The 25,424-nt window shown below is 43.9% G+C and overlaps 1 protein-coding gene across 1 annotated transcript; it reads left to right on the top strand.

Annotated features, from left to right (window-relative positions):
* Positions 1–635: 635 nt before the first annotated feature.
* Positions 636–23,715, top strand: LOC110507388 (ubiquitin conjugation factor E4 A). The gene is made up of 20 exons (XM_021587357.3): positions 636–770; positions 2,697–2,868; positions 3,190–3,360; positions 4,214–4,326; positions 4,652–4,804; positions 5,635–5,794; positions 6,351–6,553; positions 6,762–6,953; positions 13,256–13,589; positions 13,734–13,860; positions 14,394–14,701; positions 15,981–16,113; positions 17,915–18,105; positions 18,222–18,322; positions 18,474–18,587; positions 19,216–19,390; positions 20,685–20,865; positions 21,159–21,306; positions 21,401–21,558; positions 21,791–23,715. Exons 2-20 carry the CDS (start codon positions 2,739–2,741, stop codon positions 21,924–21,926), a joined length of 3,228 nt encoding a protein of 1,075 aa, XP_021443032.3. The 5' UTR covers positions 636–770; positions 2,697–2,738; the 3' UTR covers positions 21,927–23,715.
* Positions 23,716–25,424: the final 1,709 nt, after the last annotated feature.

Here is a 25,424-nt window from a genome sequence, read left to right as displayed (position 1 = left end):
CTCTTCATATTTTTAAAGCATAGGGGTGGCTGCATGGTCTTATGGGTAGGCTTGTAATCGTTAAGGACTAAGGAGTTTTTCAGGATAAAAAAAGAAAACTGAATTAAGCACAGGCAAAAACATAGAGGAAAATCTGGTTCAGTCTGTTTTCCAACCTTTCCAACCTGCTCTTAAGGAACCACAAAGTGTGCAAGCCTTTGTTTAATCCCAGTTCTACCAAACATGTTTCTACTTATAAACTGATTAGTAGAATCTGATACAAAAGACAAGTACAAAAGCACAAAAAAATGATTGGATTTAAGTTGATGGGCCACTCTGTAAGGGCCACCAAATGAGCAGCAACACTCCTCTGGGAGTTAACTCTGGATTTGGAAACTAGAAGTGTTCATGAGTAGATTGTTACTGTGACACAATTTACAGATACATTTGTGTGGTGCAATGAATGATAGGAGTACACACACAAAAAACATTGTTGACCATTTAGGCTTGAACAAATAAATTACATATCTTATAGAAATACTTTATATTATTCTTTGTATGATAACTAGTATATAATATATCGATAGTTGTGCACATTTTCCATCATTTTCGTTCTTATCATGAATTGACAAATTATACAGGACGGGACATTTATTGTGAAGAATTAAAGCGATCCGTGACCCGGACGTACTTAGTTATTCTTGCCTGCTTCACAGCGGTGCGAGAACCAAAGCAGAGGAAAGAAAGCTTTTCTAGCTAATTGAAATACACGTTATCTGCTGTTGTTTCAGGTATGACAATATTCCGATATTTGAATATCTGCTTTTTTTTTTGTTTGACATCTGTCAAAAGAGTCAAGTTTTGCCCCGTAACTGACAAAGTACAGCGGGCTTGACAACTTACCTGGATCATGTGCAGTCCATCTGCTAGCCTAAAGTTAACTAGCTTGCCAGCTAAATACGGCGACTGCTAGCTAGCGAGCTACTTGAGCGGAACCGGTGATTCACTGACGACTAGCGAGCTACATTATCAGCTTGCTTATTGAGTCATTGTGCAATTGATTCGAGTTATCGAAAGACAAGTGGCTAGCTAGCTATGTGCCCTTCCTTCAAATAACACATCACTTTAATCGTTTGTTGTGATATAGTTACATCACTTGACAGCTCGTTAATTAGCTAGCCAGGTACTAGCTAGCTAGTTTGCAATCTAACCTGCTATGTGACTAACTAGCATGTTACAGGTGTCCAGGCTACCACCACTTGACGTTGACAGACCCTTTCCTACGCATCATCATAATGACGATGATGATAATAATGCACTTACATTATGCAAAATCAAAGTGTAAGATGGAAGACGTCCATCTGTTGTCAGTCTGTCTATGCTGCCTTATTTCAGGCAAACAGTAAACATCCGCATTGATTCAGGACTGTACTGTAACACAAGTGCTCTTCTGCCTTATTTCAGTCAAACAGTAAACATCGGCATTCAATCAGGACTCTACTGTGACACGTGCTCTACATTTTGAAAAATGTAGGAGCACACAACGATATCTAGGAGCAGAATGAAAAATATTTGAGGTATTACAGCAGTAATCAGCAGTTGAAACAATAACAAAGAATGGTCCCCGCCACAGTTTCCATCAAAGGTTGAGGGATGGGGCTGGAGAAATATAACCACACTCAAATGTAGAGACAGAGCTATGGCTGCAAGGACAGACTAGATATCAGCCTTCTAGTTTTAACCATGTTTTTTTTTTATTTATTTTTTTATTTTACCTTTATTTAACCAGGCAAGTCAGTTAAGAACAAATTCTTATTTTCAATGACGGCCTGGGAACAGTGGGTTAACTGCCTGTTCAGGGGCAGAACGACAGATTTGTACCTTGTCAGCTCGGGGGTTTGAACTCGCAACCTTCCGGTTACTAGTCCAACACTCTAACCACTAGGCTACCCTGCGAGGCTATACAGAGATTGTTTACATTTACTCTGTTTACAGACATTGGAAAAACAAGCTATATTTTGGCTTCAGATGGGGTAAGACAGTTGAACTAAGCTCATGGGGCATTATGTTATACTTTTCAAGAATCAATGGGTTTATATAATACATTTAATATGTTAAAATACAGGGTTTAGGAGCAGAATTAAAAAATAAACATTTTTAAGATTGAGATATAGCCTATATGATTCCTAGCTGCTTTTGAAGCTCATCTCCTAAAGAAGTTCTCCCTTTTCCTTTCTTTCCGTGCCACCACGTTTGCATGCTACTGAGGCTGTGGGCCGAGGGACAGCAAAGAATTCAATACAACACTTATTACCTGGGGGATTTTTTTCTTTTTTTCTTGGGGCACTGGTGCTACCAAAATTCCAGGTAGCACAGCAAAATATTTGGCATCTTATGCCCCCAAAAACGGTAGCACTGTGGAGCCCTGTCAATAAGCTAACCAGTCAGTCTGTGGTTCACAAATGAACATTGGGTTTCTGTTATTCCTCTGGCCTGAATAAAAATGCATACCGTCTGGGTTTAGCCTAGAGGTACCAGTCTGTTTGAGTTATCATTCCACTCCTTGGCACTACTTGACACAGAGTAGCATATAAGGAGTGGATCGTTTGAAATCACGAACCTGTTTGCTGAGTCTGACACACTTGAAACAACTTCTATAGATTTGTTTGAACTCACCTAGTCCAGTGTTCCATACCACAGTGTACCTCTCTGTCCAGGCTGGTGCCAGCACCTGTTGATGGAGTCTATGGTCCAGTGAGATGACTGACCAGGGCAACAACAACCAAAACATCTCCCGCAACCCCTTCGCTGCCCTTTTCAGCTCCCTCGCCGACGCCAAGCAGTTTGCATCGGGCCAGAAACCACCTTTGCACCATGGTGAACCACCATGTGAGTTACCCTCCCAAGGAGGAGTTACAGGGCACGCAGGCTTTTGCTCCATCCCAGCTCTAGCACACATGACCTGACTAATCGGCTGCATGGCAGGACCTTGATTAGCTGAATTGGTGGTGTTTTAGTGCTGGGTTGGAATGAAGGCCTGCAAACCACGTGGCCACTCCTGCTCTAATGGTTCACTGTGCTACTTGTATAGGCTATAGCCTGTCTGTATAACTTAAACATCACTGATATGGTGCAGCACGCTCACTGGCTTGACATTTGACAATAACCTCATACGGTTTCTTATATTTCCTGGCTTATCTTGTATTGCAGTGGAGGACTCGGAGGGAAGTCAGTCCGAGTCGGAGAACTCAGACAGCATCGAGGACAATGACGACTCGGTGGCCGAGATCAGCCGCTCCTTCCTGTCGCGGCAGGAGCTGTGCGAACAGCTCAACATCAACCACATGATCCAGAGGATCTTCCTCATCACCTTGGACAACAGTGAGTGCAGGAAGTTAGATTGGAGCGTATTAGTGCGTTTACACTGTTTCTTCATTTAGGACACCTTTTTCCATTGGAGTGGCAGCGTGATGCCACTTGTCCCTTCTAGTTTACTGAATCTTGTTGTCATGTAAACAACCCTTAATGTTGCCTGGCTGGGTCTATATGATGTACTGTAGTGGTAGGAACTAAAGCAAATCAGTCTGTTTCCCAGGCAACCCTTTGTGTGCCCATTCACAAGCGATGGCTTGATTAATCACCCATCAACATCCCCTTGTTTTAATAACCAGGCACCCATTCCGACTGCCTTCTTTATTTCCCTCTGTTTTCTGTTGATTGATCTGAGGTGCTGTATTGGGGGCATGGTCAATGTGTGACTTACATCTTTCTTCAACTCCTTCTTCAACTCATGGGAATTCAGTACAACCATCCTTCCTGGCTGTCTTTTCTTCACGCTGTCACTGTGTGTACTAGATTAGACAGAGAGTGATCGGCTTGGCATCAGCCAACTGGCTGACTCAGAGGCTGTGTCATCAAGGGGGTCTACAGGTCCCAGATTACCGTCCGCCGCTTCCCCTTTTCCCGCTCATCATCCCTCACTGACTGGCATGAAAGTGCCCCGATGACGGAGCCCCTGTCTGTCCATTTCTAGTCTAAATCTAATCTAATCTGTTCGTGCTCTTTGGTGCTGCTGGACCGCTGGCCTCTTTTAGGATTCCATTTCAGGGCCATCCAGTAAACAGTAAATGACTCACCCCAGCTCAATACTCATAAACTAGATGCTGGAATGAGTCATGAATGACCCTGTTTGCTCTAAGTGAAAAGTAAAACATGAACTATTGTTTGACCTCAGGTGACCCCAGTCTGAGAGGAGGCAATGGGATTCCTCCACGCTGTGTGTTCCTGGAGGAAATGGCCGCTGAGATGGACGGTCAAGACTGGCTGGACATGGACAACATCGAGCAGGTACAATAGGACTGGACATTGGTAATGGTGGTGGCGAACTGTTCGCTGGTCAGCTCAGTTGACCTCGATGCCATAAGATCCACATGTACAGTACTGTGTCTTCCCATACCGATTTCCTCACTGGCTTGTAAGTGTCAGGGGACTAGGCCTATTAAGTATACAGTGCATTGTCTACTCTAAGAAGATGGAATAGTGAAAAATGCATAGTGAACAAAGTTCATCGAGACCATATGCTCCACATGGAGCAGAGATCAGTAAGTACATGAAGTTCATAGTACAGAATGTTGGCTAAGTTTTTTTATATATTTTTTATTTTTTATATCAGGCACTCTTCAACAGATTATTGATGCTGGAGCCAGGAAACCACCTCATCTACATGACCTCGTGTAATGCTGTGAATCTCTCTGCCGACCGAGACGCCGGGGACAAGTGCGCCATACCGTTCCTCTACGCCTGCTACCAGAGAGCCAAAGAAGAGGTGGGGGTCACATACCACAGCACTCACTCTCATTCCTAATTTTTTTCTCCACGAATTCCCAGCCATAATTCAGTCAGGAAAAGTGTGCTGTGTAGGACAATTTTAAAAGGCAAACACGGACTGTACAAAACATTAGGAACACCTCTCTCTTTCCGTGACTTGCCAGGTGAATCCAGGTGAAAGCTGTGATCCCTTATTGATGCCACTTGTTAAATCCACTTCAGTCAGTGTAGATGAAGGGGAGACAGGTTAAAGAAAGATTTTTAAGCCTTGAGACAATTGATTGTGTATGCGTGTCATTCAGAGGGTGAATGGTAGTAGGTGCCAGGCGCACCGGTTGTGTGTCAAGAACTGCAACGCTGCTGGGGTTTTCACGCTCAACAGTTTCCCATGTGTATCAAGAATGCTCCGTCACCCAAAGGACATCAAACTAACTTGACACAACTGTGGGAAGCATTGGAGTCAACATGGACCATCATCCCTGTGGAACGCTTTCGACACCTTGTAGAGTCCATGCCCCGACAAATTAAGGCTGTTCTGAGGGCAAAAGGGGGGGGTGCAACTCAATATGAGAAAAGTGTTCCTAATGTTTTGTACACTGTCTAAACCGTGCTGCATGGGACAATGTAAAGCGAAATAGTGTGACATGGTAAATAGTCTTACTGAACATAATGAATGACCTGTCTAAAGGTTAAATCTGCTGTTTATGTCTAGATCATTTCAATCTGCATAAAGGCTAAATAAAGCATGTTTAGTTTGTGCTCCATTGCTGACAATGATGTGACAAATTCTTAACCTCCCTGCTCCCTCCTGACATTACACACCCTCAGGTCACCAAGGTACCGGAGAAGCTGCTGTCGTACGCAGTGCGCTGTAAGAACCTGACGGTGTCCAACACGCGCACGGTCCTGCTCACCCCCGAGATCTACATCAGACAGAACGTGTACGAGCAGCTACTGGATTTGCTGCTAGAGGGAGTCGGCGGAGCCCGTGAGTCCATTCAATTATTAAAGCCCCACCCCCTGACTGTCTGAGGATTCCGGTTCTGTTCCATCTCAGTAGCCAAAGAAAGTGGTGTTTGCTGCTCAGGTATCAACTGTTGAGGCCTCCCAAGACAGGATGTGCTGTAACTTAGTCTAGTCTGCACCCACTGATGAAAGAACTGGTTTAGACTGGTTTGAACTTGTCTATCTGTATTTATTAGTGCATAATAGCCTCACTTTGCTGTGTGTTGTCATATAAGGTCCTGATGATGTTGTGTGTGGTTTGTGTCCAGAAAAGGTTGGGAAAGATGCCTGTACAATACAGAGAATATACTTTACTGAACTGTGTAGGCTATATATACAGGTTATTTTTTTCTGCTATATACCTAAGCCCTTTTTTGAGCCAGGAAAAATCCTGTACACGTTTGGTTCTGTAAAGTACAGCATCTTTTCTGCACTATACAGGGCTATGAAACAGTTTTTTTTCTTCTATACCTAAGCAAGCCCCTTTTTGAGCCAAGAAAAACCCTGACATTAAGTGTGCTTTCTGTTGTGCGTCGCAGAGCTGGACGAGGTGGTGGAGTTCGTGGAGGAGGTGATCGCTGGCCTGTTGGCTGACCAGGAGGTGCGCACCTTCAGCGAGGTGATCGGGCCCGTGCTCGATATCTTCCAAGGCCGTGTGAAAGACTTGGATCTCTGCCAGCTGCTACTCTTCTCCTACCTGGACCTGCTCCTCTACTTCAGCCGCCAAAAAGACATCGCTACGGTCAGGGGCCGTAATGCATCGTCATCACTCCTCTGGACTGTTTTCTACAACCATGATTATTACTTGATTATATTCTTTACTATTCATAACAAGATTATTATTATTATTTGTACAACAACTGCATTCATATGTCTGAGATGGACAACCTTGATCTCAAAAGTAGTTTACTCTTTGCTAATATAATATACTTCAAATTGTCTTCCTCCAGGTATTGGTGGAGCACATCCAACCCAAAGATCCCAACAATGGGCTTCAGTATCAGAAGACCCTCCTTGGCACTGTGTTGAGTATCTCTTGTCTGCTGAAGACCCCGGGGGTGGTGGAAGGTCACGGCTTCTTCCTCAACCCCTCACGCTCCAGTCCACAAGAAATGAAGGTGCAGGAGTCCAACATACACCAGGTAAGGGCACTAGAGTCTTTGGTCAAAAGTAGTGCACTATATATAGGGCATTGAATGTTATTTGGGACGGACCCCTAACCTTATCGTCTTCTTCTGTGTCTCCAAAACCCCACTTAGGCCTACATCTAGCTTACTGCTAATGGTCAGACACTAGCTTAGTCTAAGCTACACAATGTGTAGAATAGCAGGACATTTGCTTTAAAACTGCAAAAACAATTATTCACCTTATAGCAAAATGTGTAGAATTGCAGGATATTATAACATTTTCTCTCTACCCCATGGCAGAATTTGTAGAATTGCATGTAATTAGTTTTAAAACAGCAACATTTTCTCTACACCGCATGCCAAAATGTAAAGAATTGCTGAAGATTTTACTTTAACAATGCATAATAATTATGCAATTATCCACTGCCAAGAAGGCAGGCACTAAAATGTTTTGTTCCACCCCAAAAGGCTAGAGGCACTAATGCCTGATGAGTTTCCCTGAGGTTTTCCTGAACTTTCCAATACCGTCACCATATTTAAAGCTGCAATATGTAACTTTTTGGGGTAGCCAACAAAATTCACATTGACATATCTATAACTTACATTTCTTTCTCGTTGAAAGCGAGTAAGAAGCAGTATGTTTGTTCTATGTGCTCTATTTCTATGCTTCCAGTCTTAAATTTCATTTTTGCGTCTTTTGGTTTTGTACACCAGCTGAAAATACAGTATTTTTGGTTCTGGAAAATATATTCCGCAGCGGTTTAGATGGTACAATGATTCGCTACACTATACTTGCTTGTTTTGTCACATAAACTGAAATTAGGCGAACTGGTGGAGGGATTTCTGCATAGTGCATCTTTAAGTCGTTTGAAACACATTCAAGTTATTAACCTTATGAACATAGCCCATCAAGCCCAAAAGTTTGAGCACCCCTGTTTTAAATATCGCTTCAATAGGTTTCAGACAATAACAGGGTATCATAGCATTCAGGGGTATTTTTTAAAATCTGAATGAAACAAGAACTGTCGTGCTGAAATGATCCACTGACAACATAACATGGGGCTTTGTCCAGAGAGTTCACCACAAGATCTATATAAACACACCAGTAGAACAACAAGTGTAGGTTACAGTGTTGTTAAGTGATCACCTCCCGTGCCAGAGTTTGTGAGTGGAGCTGAGCGAGGAGCAGAGCGAGGAGCGGAGTGTGCCTAATTTCACTGGAGAACGGAGCGAGATTCCCAAAGGCTGGAGCATCGGCCGTCTTACCCACTCCAATTTCGTTCCAGTAGAGAGCGCTTCAGTAGCACTCACTTCACGAGCTCGGGGCATCCCCGACCCAGCATGCATTTGTAGTCTTATTGGGTGCTGCTATAGCCCCTTGCTTAAGCTACTGTCATGGAGTTTGCTAAATATTTTCATGAAGGAACTGATAAAACACACAGGTGCTAAATCAAGGTGACTTACAAAGATGAGGACGAAGAGCAAGAGAGGGAGTGCGGTAATGTAGTGTCCACAACTAAAGAATCACGATGGTGTACTTACTACGTGCACATGCTAAAATAAAATAGGTAACTAAGTGTGTCATTGTAGCGAAGTATTTATAAAGTAAAAGTCTGATCTCTGAAATTTTCTTATTTTGTGTTCTATTATCTATACAATAGGCCATTTATTTTGGTCCAATAGGCCTAGCATATTCCTACTTTCAAGGAGCTTTCCGTTTTTATTGGGCTATTTTGCTTAAAAACCTTTAGGCCTACCTTTTTAAGGCTGTCCCTGACAAATGTTGATCGACCGAAAGTCGTCTGTTCTTCCGACCAATCAATTGAGCACATCCTATGTGTTTTAATCAAATCAAATATGTGCATTGAGCTTGTCTAATGCTTTAAGCTTACAGTTTGATGCCTCGAGGGCGCTAGAGATAACTTAACCTGACCCAACTATTCTCCTCCCGCTCCTGCTGGCTTTGCCAGTAATGGGCTACACAAGGAGTCGGCAACCTTTCTCATGTGGAATGCCAATTTAGCTTACAATTTCTACCGATCTGCGTGCCAGGTATGGTTTTCATATGCAAATGTTCATGAAACAGTCAAATGTAATTTATAACGTCTTCATATCTAAAATTCATTGTCATGTGGGTAATCAAAATGATCTCAATTGAAATGAAAATGATGCAAACCTAAAAAGTAACTTCTATAGCCATTTCCATCTATGTAAAAAAATAACCTACATAAAGCCAACAGCCTGCAGGTAGAAAATATCCAGATTAAAAATAAATATCCTATAAATCACATTGGCTACACATGGCCTGTCTGCAAGGAACCTGAACATTAGGTCCGGCTCAGACTGTGCTAGCGAATACACAGCTGTAGGCTATTTGCACAAGGGATAAGAAGCCATGCTTGACTTGGGCAGGAGCTCACTGGAGCTGAGTACCGGCACCTCATACCCTGTTAGTCTTACAGAATATTAGCTTCAAAGTATTGTGGAGCTCCTGCACCTAAATTTAAACAGTACACGCACCCAAAATGAAGCCTATTTTATGACGTTTCCATTGGATCAGAGCATTCAATTTTCCTTTTCATGCTAAGTGGTCATTGAAAGGGAGAGAGCAGGAAAGATTTTTCAAATACATTGAGGAACTATTAGAACTCTCGAATGTAAAAACATACTTTGTGGGAACGCCGTTTGAGGTGAAGAAAACATTACTTTGAGAAGCTCCACGGGTCATTAGTGGTGGTGCGTTAAGCCAATCAGAAATATTATCAGATCCCCAAATGTGCACATTTATATGCTTACATTTGCGTGCAGGCCAGGGAGCCTCGTAAATGGAATTAAATAAACCAAAACTTGTTTCTCACAAGTGTAGCATAGGTTGTGCACTCTGCAAACAATGTGTCCACAATGTGTCCACAATAAGAACAGGAAGACTAGAATAATATTGAATGCAATAAAATAAATTACTAACCAAAGTAACACATTGTAGATTAGAAATTATAGGAATTAACGGTAAATCTACAACTGGTGATACAGTGGAGAGAACAATTATTTGATACACTGCCGATTTTGCAGGTTTTCCTACTTATAAAGCATGTAGAGGTCTGTAATTGTTATCATAGGAACACTTCAACTGTGAGAGACAGAATCTACATATAGACACCGGTTAGTCAGGCTGATTGAAGTAGTAAGTACATGTAGATATCGTTAAAGTGACTATGCGTATATGATGAACAGAGCGTAGCAGAAGCTTAAAAGAGGGGTTGGCGGGTGGTGGGACACAATGCAGATAGCCCGGTTAGCCAATGTGTGGGAGCACTGGTTGGTCGGCCCAATTGAGGTAGTATGTACATGAATGTGTAGTTAAAGTGACTATGCATATATGATAAACAGAGAGTAGCAGCAGCGTGAAAGAGGGGTTGGGGGGGCACACAATGCAAATAGTCCGGGTAGCCATTTGATTACCTGTTCAGGAGTCTTATGGCTTGGGGGTAAAAACTGTTGAGAAGCCTTTTTGTTCTAGACTTGGCACTCCGGTACCGCTTGCCATGCAGTAGTTGAGAGAACAGTCTATGACTGGGGTGGCTGGGGTCTTTGACAATTTGTAGGGCCTTCCTCTGACACCGCCTGGTGTAGAGGTCCTGGATGGCATGCAGCTTAGCCCCAGTGATGTACTGGACCGTACGCACTACCCTCTGTAGTGCCTTGCGGTCAGAGGCCGAGCAATTGCCGTACCAGGCAGTGATGCAACCGGTCAGGAAACTTTTGAGGATCTCAGGACCCATGCCAAATCATTTTAGTTTCCTGAGGGGGAATAGGCTTTGTCGTGCACTCTTCACGACTGTCTTGGTGTGCTTGGACCATGTTAGGTTGTTGGTGATGTGGACACCAAGGAACTTGAAGTTCTCAACCTGCTCCACTACAGCCCCTCCGATGAGAATTGGGGCATGCTCGGTCCTCCTTTTCCTGTAGTCGACAATCATCTCCTTAGTCTTGGTTACGTTGCAGGATAGGTTGTTGTTCTGGCACCACCCGGCCAGGTCTCTGACCTCCCACCCTATAGGATGTCTCGTCGTTGTCGGTGATCAGGCCTACCACTGTTGTGTCGTCTGCAAACTTAATGATGGTGTTAGACTCGTGCCTGGCCATGCAGTCGTGGGTGAACAGAGAGTACAAGAGGGGACTGAGCATGCACCCCTGGGGAGCTCCAGTGTTGAGGATCAGCGTGGCATATGTGTTGCTACCTGCCCTCACCACCTGGAGGCGGCCCGTCAGGAAGTCCATTATCCAGTTGCAGAGGGAGGTGTTTAGTCCCAGGATCCTTAGCTTAGTGATGAGCTTTGAGGGTACTATGGTGTTGAACGCTGAGCTGTTGTCAATTAATAGCATTCTCACATAAGTGTTCCTTTTGTCCAGGTGGGAAAGTGCAGTGTGGAGTGCAATAGAGATTGCATCATCTGTGGATCTGTTTGGGTGGTATGCAAATTGGAGTGGGTCTAGGGTTTCTGGGATAATGCTGTTGATGTGAGCCATTACCAACCTTTCAAAGCACTTCATGGCTACAGATGTGAGTGCTACGGGTATTTAGTCATTTAGGCAGGTTGCCTTTGTGTTCTTGGGCACAGGGACTATGGTTTTCTGCTTGAAACATGTTGGTATTACAGACTCAATCAGGGACATGTTGAAAATGTCAGTGAAGACACCTGCCAGTTGGTAACCAAAAAAGTGTTAAACAAATCAAAAGATATTTGAGATTCTTCTAAGTAGCCACCCTTTGCCTTGACAGCTTTGCACACTCTTAGCATTCTCTCAACCAGCTTCATGAGGAATGCTTTTCCAACTGTCTTGAAGGAGTTCCCACATATGCTGAGCACTTTTTGGCAGCTTTTCCTTCACTCCACAGTCCAACTCATCCCAAAACATCTCAATTGGGTTGAGGTCAGGTGATTGTGAAGGCCAGGTCATCTGATGCAACACTCCATCACTCTCCTTCCTGGTCAAATAGCCCTTACACAGCCTGGAGGTGTGTTTTGGGTCGTTGTCCTGTTGAAAAACAAATGATAGTCCCACTAAGCGCAAACCAGATGGGATGGTGTGTTGCTGCAGAATGCTGTGGTAGTCATGCTGGTTAAGTGTGCCTTGAATTCTAATTAAATCAGACAGTGTCACCAGCAAAGCACCATCACACCACCACCTCCATGCTTCACGGGGTGAACTACACATGCAGAGATAATCTGTTCACTTACTCTGCGTCTCACAAAGACATGGTTGTTGCAACCAAACATCTCGAATTTGGACTCATCGGACCAAAGCACAGATTTCCAACGGTCTGATGTCCATTGCTCGTGTTTCTTTGCCCAAGCTAGTTTATTTTTCTTATTGGTGTACTTTTTAATAGTGGTTTCTTTACAGCACCTCGACCATGAAGGCCTGATTCACGCAGTCTCCTCTGAACAGTTGATGTTGATGTGTCTGTTACTTGAACTCCGTGAAGCATTTATTTGGGCTGCAATTTCTGAGGCTATTAACTCTAATGAACTTTTACTCTGCCGCAGCGGTAACTGAGTCTTCCTTTCCTGTGGCGGTCCTCATGAGACAGTTTTATTATAGCGCTTGATGATTTTTGCGACTGCACAATTTTCCAGATTGACTGACCTTCATGTCTTAAAGTAATGGTGGACTGTCCTTTCTCTTTGCTTATTTGAGCTGTTCTTGCCATAATATGGACTTGGTCTTTTACCAAATAGGGCTATCTTCTGTATTACCCCCCCCCCCTTCCTTGTCACAACACAACTGATTGGCTGAAACGCATTAAGAAGGAAAGAAATTCCACAAATGAACTTTTTAACAAGGCACACCTAGAAAATAGTCCAAATAAAGAGAAACCCTTGAATGAGTAGGTGTGTACAAACTTTTGACTGGCACTGTGTGTATAGAAGGCATTTTTTTTAGTTTAATTTGTATTTAATTATAAGTAAGTCACAGCCTATATATGCAATTTATAGACTTATGGTTTAATACAACAACATGTTTTTAAAATGCTGAGTGCTTTATGTCCCAATCAGCATTTGTGTCGCACTCGCAAGTGCTTCACAATTTATTTATTTGTAGGCTGTAGCCTTGAAATAATATAGGGATTTTAATAAATGTAGAGAATCTGGATCCGCAGTTTTTTTTCTGTGAGCTCAGACGTTTTTAGCGGAGCGGTTGGAAAAGACTTGGAGTGCCGGCGAGTGACGAGCGGGATTTCAGACCGCTCTACTCCGCTCACATACTCTGCTCCCGTCTACTTATTGACATATCCTGTCCTCCTTTCGTCCCAGTTCATGGGCCAGTTCCATGACAAGCTGCACCAGCTCCTGAAGAACCTGCTGCAGCAGTCAGGTGAGACGCGCCACCTGCTGCTCTCCTGGCTGGGCGGCTGCCTGCAGGCCAACACCGGGCGCACCAAGATCTGGGCCAACCAGATGCCCGAGATCTTCTTCCAGATGTACGCCTCAGACGCCTTCTTCCTCAACCTGGGCGCCGCGCTGCTCAAGCTGTGCCAGCCCTTTTGCCGGCCGCGCTCGCCCAAGCTGCTCACCTTCAACCCCACCTACTGCGCCCTCAAGGAGCTCAGCGAGGAGGAGCGGCGCAACCGCAACGTGCATGCCAGAGGTCTGTGTGTGTGCACGTTTGTATGTGCGCTCTTGCATATGCGTGCACGTGGGTATGGATCATTGGATGTCCTTTTTACATAGCTGATTCTCTATTTTATGTTAGTGTATATGAACCTGTCCTCATTTTCTCATTTATCATTAGGTCTGGACAAAGAGACGTGTCTCGTCCCACTTCCCCCCCAGCAGTCGGTGGAGTACGCCCAGTCGTACAGCCTCCTCACTGAGAACCTCATCCTCACCCAGATGACCCTTCACCTGGGCTTCCACAGGTAACTAACTGGCAACGTTACAGAACATTTAGATATAATTAAAATGATAGGCTCGATAGGATTGTCTTCCAAGTAGAATAGGGAATCATGTCCGGTCAATTCTGTGCATTTCTATCTGCAAATTTGTGAACATATCGCCTCACTGAATACACCCCAGAACTAGCAATGCTGTATCCATATGATGAACATTAGTATATTACTTGGTTTTGGGTTTGTGCATGAAGACAGTTCTATTTACCATGTTAGTACACAATGCCTTTGGTGCTGTTTGTCTGACCTAGATTGAGCCTTGTTCCTTGACACACAAAAAACCTCTCAGTGGTGGTTCTCCATTGAGCATGGGTTTAAGTCCAGGAGAAGGCTCGATCTGGGCCCTTGGACTAGACTTGTGATAACATCTCAGTGTTCTCCTTCATAACAGCTGAGCAATATGTACTGTATCTAACGTTGTGAACTGGACCTTGACAAATTTCAATTGTTCCCTGTGACATATGGTTAAGAAAGTTGTATTGTGTCTTCTTGCTTCTCCCTAGACTCCACGAGCAGATGGTGAAGATGAACCAGTCGCTCCACCGGCTGCAGGGTACGTGGCGGGAGGCCCAGCTCACGGGTGGCCCGGCGGCCGAGCAGCTCCGCGAGCAGTTTGAGCGCCTCATGACGGTCTACCTGTCGACCAAGGCAGCAGCCACCCAGCCGGGCATGCTGCAGTGCTGCCTCAACCTGCAGGCATCCAGCGCCACACTCCTGGTTCAACTGGGCCTCAGCAACCAGGGGCCCGAGCACGCCCAGCTCTCCTTCCCCCTGCCGCCGCTACACAACAGCCTGCTCTGTCACATGCCAGGTAGCTACCCCTCTCTACCGCTTCGTCATTTAGACTTTTTTTTTTTTGCGACTTAGTCAGAGTATTTAACTAAGGTAGGAAAGACAACCAAGTATCACAGTCATTGCAGGTGAAGCTTTCCGTCAACCTGGCTTGTTTACTTACTTCTTTAGACCAATCGCCCCATGAGCAGAAAAGGCCATCAACAACTCCAACTTTCTTTTCAATGTTGCGCCATCAACCTTGACATCACGTTTTCAGTCATTTGACAGATGCTCTTATGCTGACCTGCAGTCAGTGCGTACAATGGAGGTGCTAAATCAGTGGTTTTCAACCAGGTGTGCCGTAAATGGCTTCCTAATCTTGATCATTGTGTTGGAACACTCACTTATAAACATGACCTGTGGAGTGGGAGCACCAGTGCCGCTCAGATAATACATTGAATGGCACATGGTTTAATCTGTATCGTTGTTTCAAGTCCAGTTCGCTCAAGCTGTTACATTTGTATCTTTTTTGAGGGGCCGGCATCACGAGCAAAGTCATTTTGTATCATTTAACTTCGCCTGTGAGAACCATTAGCACAGGCAAGTCTTAGCTGTACCACAGCCTCTGCCATAGAAACAAACGGAACATGGCTTTGTGGCTGTGGTTGCACCTTTACAATGCAGAAAAACGCTCGTCTCTAGCTCAAACCTTTCAAAACTTAAGACCTACAGTATTTTTTTTTTTTTTCGCTGCGCAGATTGCGGGACCCTCTTAAAGGGGTACACACAAATGAGTCATCATGAGTAAGGTACTATAAAAAACCTAGTTCAAATAATCCCCATTTAATCTATAAAATAATGTTTGTCATGGAAAATCGATGATTAAGGATCAGATAAGATGGCGGTCGTTACCACTAAATTAATTAATAGGGCCATTTTAGGTGTGCCACAGAATTGTTTTATCCCATCAAGATGTGCCACGGTTCATTAAAGGTTGGGAACCACTGTGCTAAATAACAGCAAAAATAATAATCATTTGCCCAATGACAGGGCTATAGAAGAATTGTGAGAGAATAACACAAGTAGAGAGCAGAGGAGGCTGGCGGGAGTAGCTATAGGAGGACGGGCTCATTGTTATTGCTGGAATGGAATGAATGGAAACACCAAACACACGGAAACAACGTGTTTGACTCCATTCCAGCCATTTAAAAAGTGCCCGTCCTCATGTAGCCCCTCCCACCAGCCTCCTCTGGGAGAGAGTTTAGTACGACTACTAAGAGGGGTTGGTTATCACAAGGATTCTTGTACGTCTGCAGAGTTCTTTGCGGAGAACTTGGGAGATTTCTTTGTCTTCCTCCGCCGCTTCGCCGACGAGGTCCTGGAGTCTTCTGCCGACAGCTTGGAGCAGGTCCTCAACTTCATCACTGTGTTCATGGGAAACGTGGAGAGGTAGGGGGAAGAGAGGGGGAGGCATTGAGTTCACCCGTGCGCACACACAGTACCAGGCCAAATGTTTGTGCATAATATTCATGTATCCTGGTACATACACTACTTTTCAAAACTTTGGGGTCATTTATACATTTCCTTGTTTTTTTTGTTGAAAGAAAAGCTCATTTTTTGGTCCGTTTAAAATAACATCAAATTGATTAGAAATACAGTGTAGACATTGTTAATGTTGTAAATGATTGTAGCTGGAAATGGCAGATTTTTCATGGAATATCTACATAGGCGTACAGAGGCCCATTATCAGCAACCATCACTCCTGTGTTCCAAATGGCACGTTGTGTTAGCTAATCCAAGTTTATAATTTTAAAAGGCTGACTGATCATTAGAAAATCCTTTTGCAATTATGTTAGCACAACTGAAAACTGTTGTTCTGATTAAAGAAGCATTAAAACTGTCCATCTTTAGACTAGTTGAGTGTCTGGAGCATCAGCATTTGTGGGTTCGATTACAGGCTCAAAATGGCCAGAAACAAAGAACTTTCTTCTGGAACTCGTCAGTCTGTTCTTGTTCTGAGAAATGAAGGCTATTCCATGCGAGAAATTGCTAAGAAACTGAAGAACTCGTACAACGCTGTGTACTACTCCTTTCACAGAACAGCGCAAACTGGCCCTAACCAGAATAGAAAGAGTGGGTGGCCCCGGTGCACAACTGAGCAAGAGGACAAGTACATTAGAGTGTCTAGTTTGAGAAACGGATGCCTCAAGTCCTCAACTGGCAGCTTAATTAAATAGTACCCGCAAAACACCAGTCTAAACGTCAACAGTGAAGTGGCGACTCCGGGATGCTGGCCTTCTAGGAAGAGTTGCAAAGAAAAAGCCATATCTCAGACTGGCCAATAAAAAGAAAATATTAAGATGGGCAAAAGAACACAGACACTGGACAGAGGAAGATTGGAAAAAAGGGTTATGGACAGACAAATCTAAGTTTGAGGTGTATGAATCACAAAGAAGAACATTTATGAGATGCAGAAGAAATTAAAAGATTCTAGAGCAGTGCTTGACGTCATCTGTCAAGCATGGTGGAGGCTATTTGATGGTCTGGGGTGCTTTGGTGGTGGTAAAGTGGGAGATTTGTACAGGGTAAAAGGGATCTTGAAGGAAGGCTATCACTCCATTTTGCAACGCCATGCCATACCCTGTGGACGGCGCTTAATTGGAGCCAATTTCCACGTACAACAGGACAATGACCCAAAGCACAGCTCCAAACTATGCATTAATTATTTAGGGAAGACGCAGCTGGTATTCTGTCTATAATGGAGTGGCCAGCACAGTAACATCTCAACCCTATTGAGCTGTTGTGGGAGCAGCTTGACCGTATAGTACGTAAGAAGCCAATCCAATCTTGGTGCTTCAGGAAGCATGGGGCTGAAATCTCTTCAGATTACCTCAACAAATTGACAACTAGAATGCCAAAGGTCTACAAGGCTGTAATTGCTGCAAATGGAGGATTCTTTGATGAAAGCAATGTTTGAAGGACAATATTATTATTTAAATAAAAAATAATTATTTATAACCTTGTCAACATCTTGACTATATTTCCTATTAATTTTGCAAGGACATTTCTAAGTGACCCAAAACATTTGAACGGTAGTAAACAGTCCTCAGGGTATTGTACATCTCAATTGTGGATCGCCATTGGCTGTTATAAGTCACTCTTCTGGATGTGATATTCCTAAGGGGTAAATGCGTCTACCATTCGGACTCATCGATGTTCCTATTGTGTTACTCTTTACCCATGTACCCAGGATGAAGAACCCTCATTTGCGGGCGAAGCTGGCAGAGGTGCTGGAGGCGGTGATGCCCCACATGGAACCGGCGTCGGCTGGCACAGCCCAGCCAATCATGTTCCAGCGTCAAAGGGTCTTCTGCTCCTACCACCATGCACCTCACCTGGCTGAGGCACTCATTGCTGTGTTTGTGGACATTGAGTTCACTGGTGGGTTTAGTGTGTGTGTCTTGCGCACATGTTTTTGTGTGTGTTAGAATCTAAACCTTTGTAATGAAGCTCAAGTGCATGCATGTGACTTGTATGTTATTGACTTTTCTCCTCAGGTGACCCTCACCAGTTTGAACAGAAGTTCAACTACAGGAGACCTATGTATCCCATCCTCAAGTTCATGTGGGGGAAGGAGAGCTACAGAGAGAGCATTAAGGCAAGCTTGTTTCCCTTTTTTTCTCAGTTATTTAGATGGTACCACATTTAGAGTAGTCCTTATTGAAGACCGCAGAAAACACATGGCTATTGCTTTTCAGTTCTGCACCATAATGCCCCGAAATTCTTATGTGGAATGTTGTTCACTTCAGAGTCTTGCTGTTTATGCATCCGAGAACCTCGAGGCCATGAATCCTCCACTCTTCCTGCGGTATCTGAATCTCCTGATGAACGACGCCATCTTCCTACTCGACGAAGCTATACAGGTGAGAAACTGTCAGCGTTTCTTGCTCGTTTTATAAAAAGGACATTCCTAGCGTTGACTTATGTTGACTTATATCCATCTCAGTAGTGGCTGATGACACTTTAAATCGGCGGACGGGCTCATTGTAATGCCTGGAATGGAATCAACGAATGGTACTAAGCACATAGTTTCTATACGTTTTATACCATTCCATTCCGACCATTACTATGAGTCGTCCTCACCTCACCAGCCTCTACTGATCTATCTTTTTATTCATTTTTGGGGGGACCTAAAAGACTGTAAAAACATCCGCAAATCAGCTCCAATTGGTTTTGATTTTTAGAAATCTGTTCCAAAGTATTCCCACACACAAAAGAGAGTTAATGTATATGTGATCGTGTACAAATGTAAGCAAGGTTTGAAATGATTATGTTTAAATAAAATATGTCTGTTTGAGCTTCTTGCAGTCAATTTGCAGTCTACAAATGATTTATTATTATGTTCCGGCCGCCTGACCATCCGCTGAAGAAGAAATTGTCCCTCGGCTGAATCTAGTTGTGTATTCCCTGGTTTATCCGAAGATCCTACGTTTTAAACTCGGTCCGATTTTCTCACTACTTCCCTCTGATCTGGTTATTTTTCTGTGGTAGTACCTGAGCAAGATTAAGCTTCTGCAGCTGGAGAAGGACCATGGCGAGTGGGAGGGCCTGGCTCCTGATGCCCTCAGGGAGAAGGAGTCCAGTCTGCATATGTTGGGACAGCTGGCACGCTTCCATAACATCATGTCCAACGAGACCATCGGCACACTGGCTTTCCTCACATCGGGTTAGTTGGAGAGGGAGGATGAATGGAAAACAATGAGTGGATAATGTCTTGGACATGCGTCTCGACCTAGAGCTACACAAACTATGGGTGTTTGTGTATTTAAAAAAAAGATATATATTTTAGACATCATTGTCCAATTCATTGAGCAGAATTAAGAGTTTGCCCTGTTTAAGGTAACAATACTTTATATTTGATGGCACTGTGTTGTACACTGAGGATACAAAACATTAGGAACACCTTTCTCATATTGAGTTACACCCCCCCCTTTTGCCCTCAGAACAGCCTTAATTTGTCGGGGCATGGACTCTACAACGTGTCTAACGCATTCCACAGGGATGCTGGACCATGTTGACGCCAATTCTTCCCACAGTTGTGTCAAGTTGGTTTGATGTCCTTTGGGTGGTGGACCATTCTTGATACATATGGGAAACTGTTGAGCATGAAAAACCCAGCAGAGTTGCAGTTCTTTTTAATTTATTTATATTTTTTACCACTTTTTTCTCCCCAATTTCATTGTAATGCCTGGAATGGAATCAACGAATGATATCAAGCACATGGTTTCTATACGTTTTATACCATTCCATTCCGACCATTACTAAGAGTCGTTCTCACCTCACCAGCCTCTACTACATGTGTCCTCCGAAACACAACCCAACCAAGCCACACTGCTTCTTGACACAATGCCCATCCAACCCGGAAGCCAGCCGCACCCATGTGTCGGAGGAAACACCGTACACCTGGTCAGCGTGCACTGCGCCCGGCCCGCCACAGGAGTGGCTAGTGCGCGATGAGACAAGGATTTCCCTGCCGGCCAAACCCTCCCTAACCCAGATGATGCTGGGCGAATTGTGTGCCGCCCCATGGGCTGTGACAGAGCCTGGGCTCGAACCCAGAATCTCTGGTGGCACAGCTAGCACTGCGATGCAGTGCCTTAGACCACTGCGCCACCTGGGAGGCTCAGCGTTGCAGTTCTTGACACTCAAATTGGTGTGCCTGGCACCTACTACCATACCCCGTTCAAAGGCACGTAAATATTTTGTCTTGCCCATTCACCCTCTGAATGGCACACATTCACAATCCTTGTCTCAAGGGTTAAAAATACTTATTTAACCGATCTCCTCCCCTTCTTCTACACTGATTGAAGTGGATTTAACAAGTGACATCAATAAGGGATCATAGCTTTCACCTGGATTCACCTGGTCGATCTGTCATGGAAAGAGCAGGTGTTTTGTACACTCTGTATATATGAATATATTGAAACTCCTACTCGCTTCTCCCTCTCATGATATCCCAGAGATCAAGTGTATTTTTGTGCACCCTTTCATGGCCGAGAGGATCATCTCCATGCTCAACCACTTCCTGCAGCACCTGGTTGGCCCCAAGATGGGCGCCCTGAAGGTGAAAGACTTCAGCGAGTTTGACTTCAAGCCTCAACAACTGGTCTCCGATATCTGCACCATCTACCTTAACCTGGGGTACGTTTCAAAAAGGCAGTATTTCAAGGCTAATACAAGGCTCAGAAGTTGTTCTGGGTTGAAATTCCCTTGCTTTTTCCATCTGTACTTCTTCAGCCGATCAAATATTTTGAGCGTTTGCCTGGAGTGCCAGGTGGGGGGTGTTTGCATGTTTTGGATGGTTCAATTGTGCCAGGCAAGCATAGCTAAATTAGTTCAACCTTTTTTTAAGTACAATTTGAATCCATGTGTGGCATATAAGGGGGCTATTTGGTTTCTAGTGACTCTAACAATGTCTGTTTTCTCTTCGGCAGTGATGAAGAGAATTTCTGTGCCACTGTCCCAAAAGACGGGCGCTCCTACTCTCCCACGCTCTTCTCTCAGACTGTCCGAGTCCTGAAGAAGATCAACAAGCCCGGAGAAGTTATTGTTGGTTTCGGTCTCCTTGCTGACAAAATAAAGGTTAGATCTGTATAAAATCACCTTACACTGTACCACTATGCCCTCTCCATACCATGACCCTAAATGAATAACTTCTGCCTGTCTCCTGTCTTAGTCTCATGCAGACCGACAGCTGCAGGATGAGGAAACGTACGCGGACGCCCCAGACGACTTCCTGGACCCCATTATGTCCACACTGATGCTCGACCCTGTGCTGCTCCCCTCCTCCAATGTCACGGTTGATCGCTCGACCATAGCACGGCATTTACTCAGGTGAGTGATCCCTTAGGAGTAGCATGTCTACGTGCTGCTGGTTTATTCCAGGGACTGCATGCATCAAGCATCTCAGAATAGGAGTGCTGATCTAGGATCCCCCCTGTCTGTGTAGTCTTATTCATTGTTATCTAAAAGGCAAAACTGGTCCTAAATCAGCAGTCTTGAAACATACGGCCCGAGATCACGTTTATTTGTACAATATTGAGTATCAATTTTCATTTCCCTACAGTGATCAGACAGACCCGTTCAACCGCAGTCCACTCACAATGGATCAGATCCGGCCCAACGAGGAGCTGAAGCAACAGATCTTACAGTGGCTGGCCCAGCATAAGCAGGAGCGGCTGCAGATGGGCCCTAGTGGCTAGCCCTGGGATCTTCTCAAACAAACTATGATTGTACCATACCTTCCCTCACCTCCTTTACCGGCAGTAGTATGCTCCACTTTGACTCATCCATGTGTGCTTGCCTTCAAGCTTCGGACTTCAAACCACGTGAGACATTGGTTTCTCCCTCTCATGCAGCGCACATCACTCAAATACCCTCACTGGTCAATGGAAGATCCCATGTCTCAAAAACTGTCAAGAGAGCAGGTAGTGGTGCAATTGAAAACCGAGTTGCACTGCTACATTCATGTGCCCTATGGTGGTTTTAGAATGTTGCCCCCTGCTTCAGAGAATATGCTATTTACCATTAGTGGTTGCAGTCTGGTCAGAACCACTGGTCTAACTGGACAATAGTCGTTTAGGAATTCCTAAATGAATATCAGCTCTGCCAAATGTTTTATATTTTAAAAGTAGGCAAAGCATACTGAACATGGACTTCAGAACAAGAAAATGTCATATGTCTTATTAATTGCCCCGTGTCTCTATAGTAACCCTAAGGTCAATATGCACTACGAACCTAAACAACATTATCTAACGTTATTTAGCATTTACAATTGAAATAATGTCTTATGCAAGCATATACAGTGCCTTGCGAAAGTATTCGGCCCCCTTGAACTTTGCGACCTTTTGCCACATTTCAGGCTTCAAACATAAAGATATAAAACTGTATTTTTTTGAAGAATCAACAACAAGTGGGACACTGAGCTGAAAGTTTAGAGGGACGGCCAGGTCTTGGTAGATTTGCAGTGGTCTGATACTCCTTCCATTTCAATATTATCGCTTGCACAGTGCTCCTTGGGATGTTTAAAGCTTGGGAAATCTTTTTGTATCCAAATCCGGCTTTAAACTTCTTCACAACAGTATCTCGGACCTGCCTGGTGTGTTCCTTGTTCTTCATGATGCTCTCTGCGCTTTTAACGGACCTCTGAGACTATCACAGTGCAGGTGCATTTATACAGAGACTTGATTACACACAGGTGGATTGTATTTATCATCATTAGTCATTTAGGTCAACATTGGATCATTCAGAGATCCTCACTGAACTTCTGGAGAGAGTTTGCTGCACTGAAAGTAAAGGGGCTGAATAATTTTGCACGCCCAATTTTTCAGCTTTTGATTTGTTAAAAAAGTTTGAAATATCCAATAAATGTCGTTCCACTTCATGATTGTGTCCCACTTGTTGTTGATTCTTCACAAAAAAATACAGTTTTATATCTTTATGTTTGAAGCCTGAAATGTGGCAAAAGGTCGCAAAGTTCAAGGGGGCCGAATACTTTCGCAAGGCACTGTAATACCCATGTAATAAAATGTGGGCTAACCAATCTTAATTTAAAGAATCGGTGCCTAAAACTACCAGCCTTGCTTTAATTTCATCGACCAGACATTTTTCAAGTTATTATATTGTCTTTGTTGCATTTATGGTATCAAATGTGCTGTCAACGGATATGTCTTAAATCCTAAACAAGAGATGGTATAGACAATGTAGGAGTTTGGGTGTCACTTGCTATTGGTTATTTACAAAGCAGTTTGTAACTTGTGCGAGTTGCTCTTGTTTGGAATTTTAGACTTAATGCAAAGTATAGTGTGATTTGCCGAAGAAATTAGTAGAACACGTGTGAGAGAATGCCCATTTGATAGCATGCATTTGTATGTGGTGTATCTACTAACTTGATGATTACCAGAGTGAAATTATAATGCAATATTTTAACTGTCAATGTATTTTGAATGTACAGTATGACTAATAAATAAAAAGCTTTGATGTGTTACAGTATCAATCTTTTGCATTACTTCTTCCAGTAGCCTAATAACAGGCAATAACTCATTTATTTCCAATACTCATTCATTAAGTACTAAAGTTAACATAACACAATGATAATTGTATGGTGTATTAGGAACTGAACAAAGTTTTTACCAACCAACACTATCCAATTACGCTGAACAGAAATATAAACACAACATGCAAAGTGTTCGTCCCATGTTCAATGAGCACAAATTTGTTTTACATCCCTGTTAGTGAGCATTTCTCCTTTTGAATGTTCAATATCCAGCAACATCGCACAGCCATTGAAGAGGAGTGGGACAACATTAAACAGGCCACAATCAATCAGCTTGATCAATTCTATGCAAATTAGATTTGTCACGCTGCATGAGGCAAATGGTGGTCACACCAGATTGTGACTGTTTTACTGATCCATGCCCCTTCCTTTTATTCAAGTACAGTGCCTTTGGAAAGTATTCAGACCCCTTGTCTTCAGACCCTTGCCTATGAGACTTGAAATTGAGCTCAGGTTTATCCTGTTTCCATTGATGCTCCTTGAGATGTTTCTACAACTTGATTGGAGTCCACCTGTGATAAAGTCAATTGATTAGTCATTATTTGGAAAGGCACATACCTGTCTATACAAGGTCCCACAATTGACAGTGCATGTCAGAGCAAAAACCAAGACATGGGTTCGTAGGAATAGTCCGTAGCGCTCTGAGACAGGATTCTGTTGAGGCACAGATCTGGGGAAGGGTACCAAAATATTTCTGCAGTATTGAAGGTCCCCAAGAACACAGTGGCCTCCATCATTCTTAAAGGAAGTTTGGAACCACCAAGACTCTTCCCAGAGCTGGCCGCCCAGCCAAACTGAGCAATCGGGAGAAGGGCCTTGGTCAGGGAGGTGACCAAGAACCCTATGGTCACTCTTACAGAGCTCCAGAGTTCCCCTGTGGAGATGGGAGAACCTTCCAGAAGGACATACATCTCTGCAGCAGGAAGACATTCCTCAGTAAAAGGCACATGACAGCCCGCTTGGAGTTTTCCAAAAGGCACCTAAAGACTCTCAGACCATGACAAACAAGATTATCTGGTCTGATGTAACCAAAATGTAACTCCTTGGCCTGAATGCCAAGTGTCATGTCTGGAGGAAACCTGGCATCATCCCTATGGTGGTGGCAGCATCATGCTGTGGGAATGTTTTTCAGGGACTGGGAGACTAGAGAGGATCGAGGCAAAGATGAACGGAGCAAAGTACTGAAAGATCCTTAATGAAAACTTGCTCCAGAGCGCTCAGGACCTCAAACTGGGGCGAAGGTTCACCTTACAACAGGATAATGACCCTAAGCACACAGCAAAGACGATGCAGGAGTGGCTTTGGGACAGGTCTCTGAATGTCCTTGATTTGCCCAGCCAGAGCCCGGACTTGAACCCAATCGAACAGCTCTGGAGAGACCTGAAAATAGATGTGCAGAAACGCTCCCAATCTAAACTGACAGAGCTTTAGAGGATCTGCAGAGAAGAATGGGAGAAACTCCCCAAATACAGGTGTGCCAAGCTTGTAGCGTCATACCGAAGAAGACTCGATGCTGTAATCACTGCCAAAGGTGCTTCAACAAAGTACTGAGCAAAGAGTCTGAATATTTATGTAGATGTGATTCTTTTTTATAAATCAGCACACACTGAAGCCACTCCTGCACAACAAAACCTATTCCCCCTCA

This window comes from Oncorhynchus mykiss, chromosome 27, assembly GCF_057628025.1.
Source record: "Oncorhynchus mykiss isolate SJ-2025 chromosome 27, ASM5762802v1, whole genome shotgun sequence".
Lineage (NCBI taxonomy): Eukaryota > Metazoa > Chordata > Actinopteri > Salmoniformes > Salmonidae > Oncorhynchus > Oncorhynchus mykiss.
This window is presented reverse-complemented; position numbering and strand designations above follow the sequence as displayed.

What these genes read in the sequence shown, in the direction of transcription:
- LOC110507388 (XM_021587357.3), top strand. Translation starts at nt 2,739, where the DNA reads ATGACTGACCAGGGCAACAACAACCAAAACATCTCCCGCAACCCCTTC. An exon ending in GCCAAAAAGACATCGCTACG is followed by an intron (nt 6,554 to 6,761) that starts GTCAGGGGCCGT and finishes GTCTTCCTCCAG; the next exon opens with GTATTGGTGGAGCACATCCA. An exon ending in TCCTTGCTGACAAAATAAAG is followed by an intron (nt 21,307 to 21,400) that starts GTTAGATCTGTA and finishes CTCCTGTCTTAG; the next exon opens with TCTCATGCAGACCGACAGCT.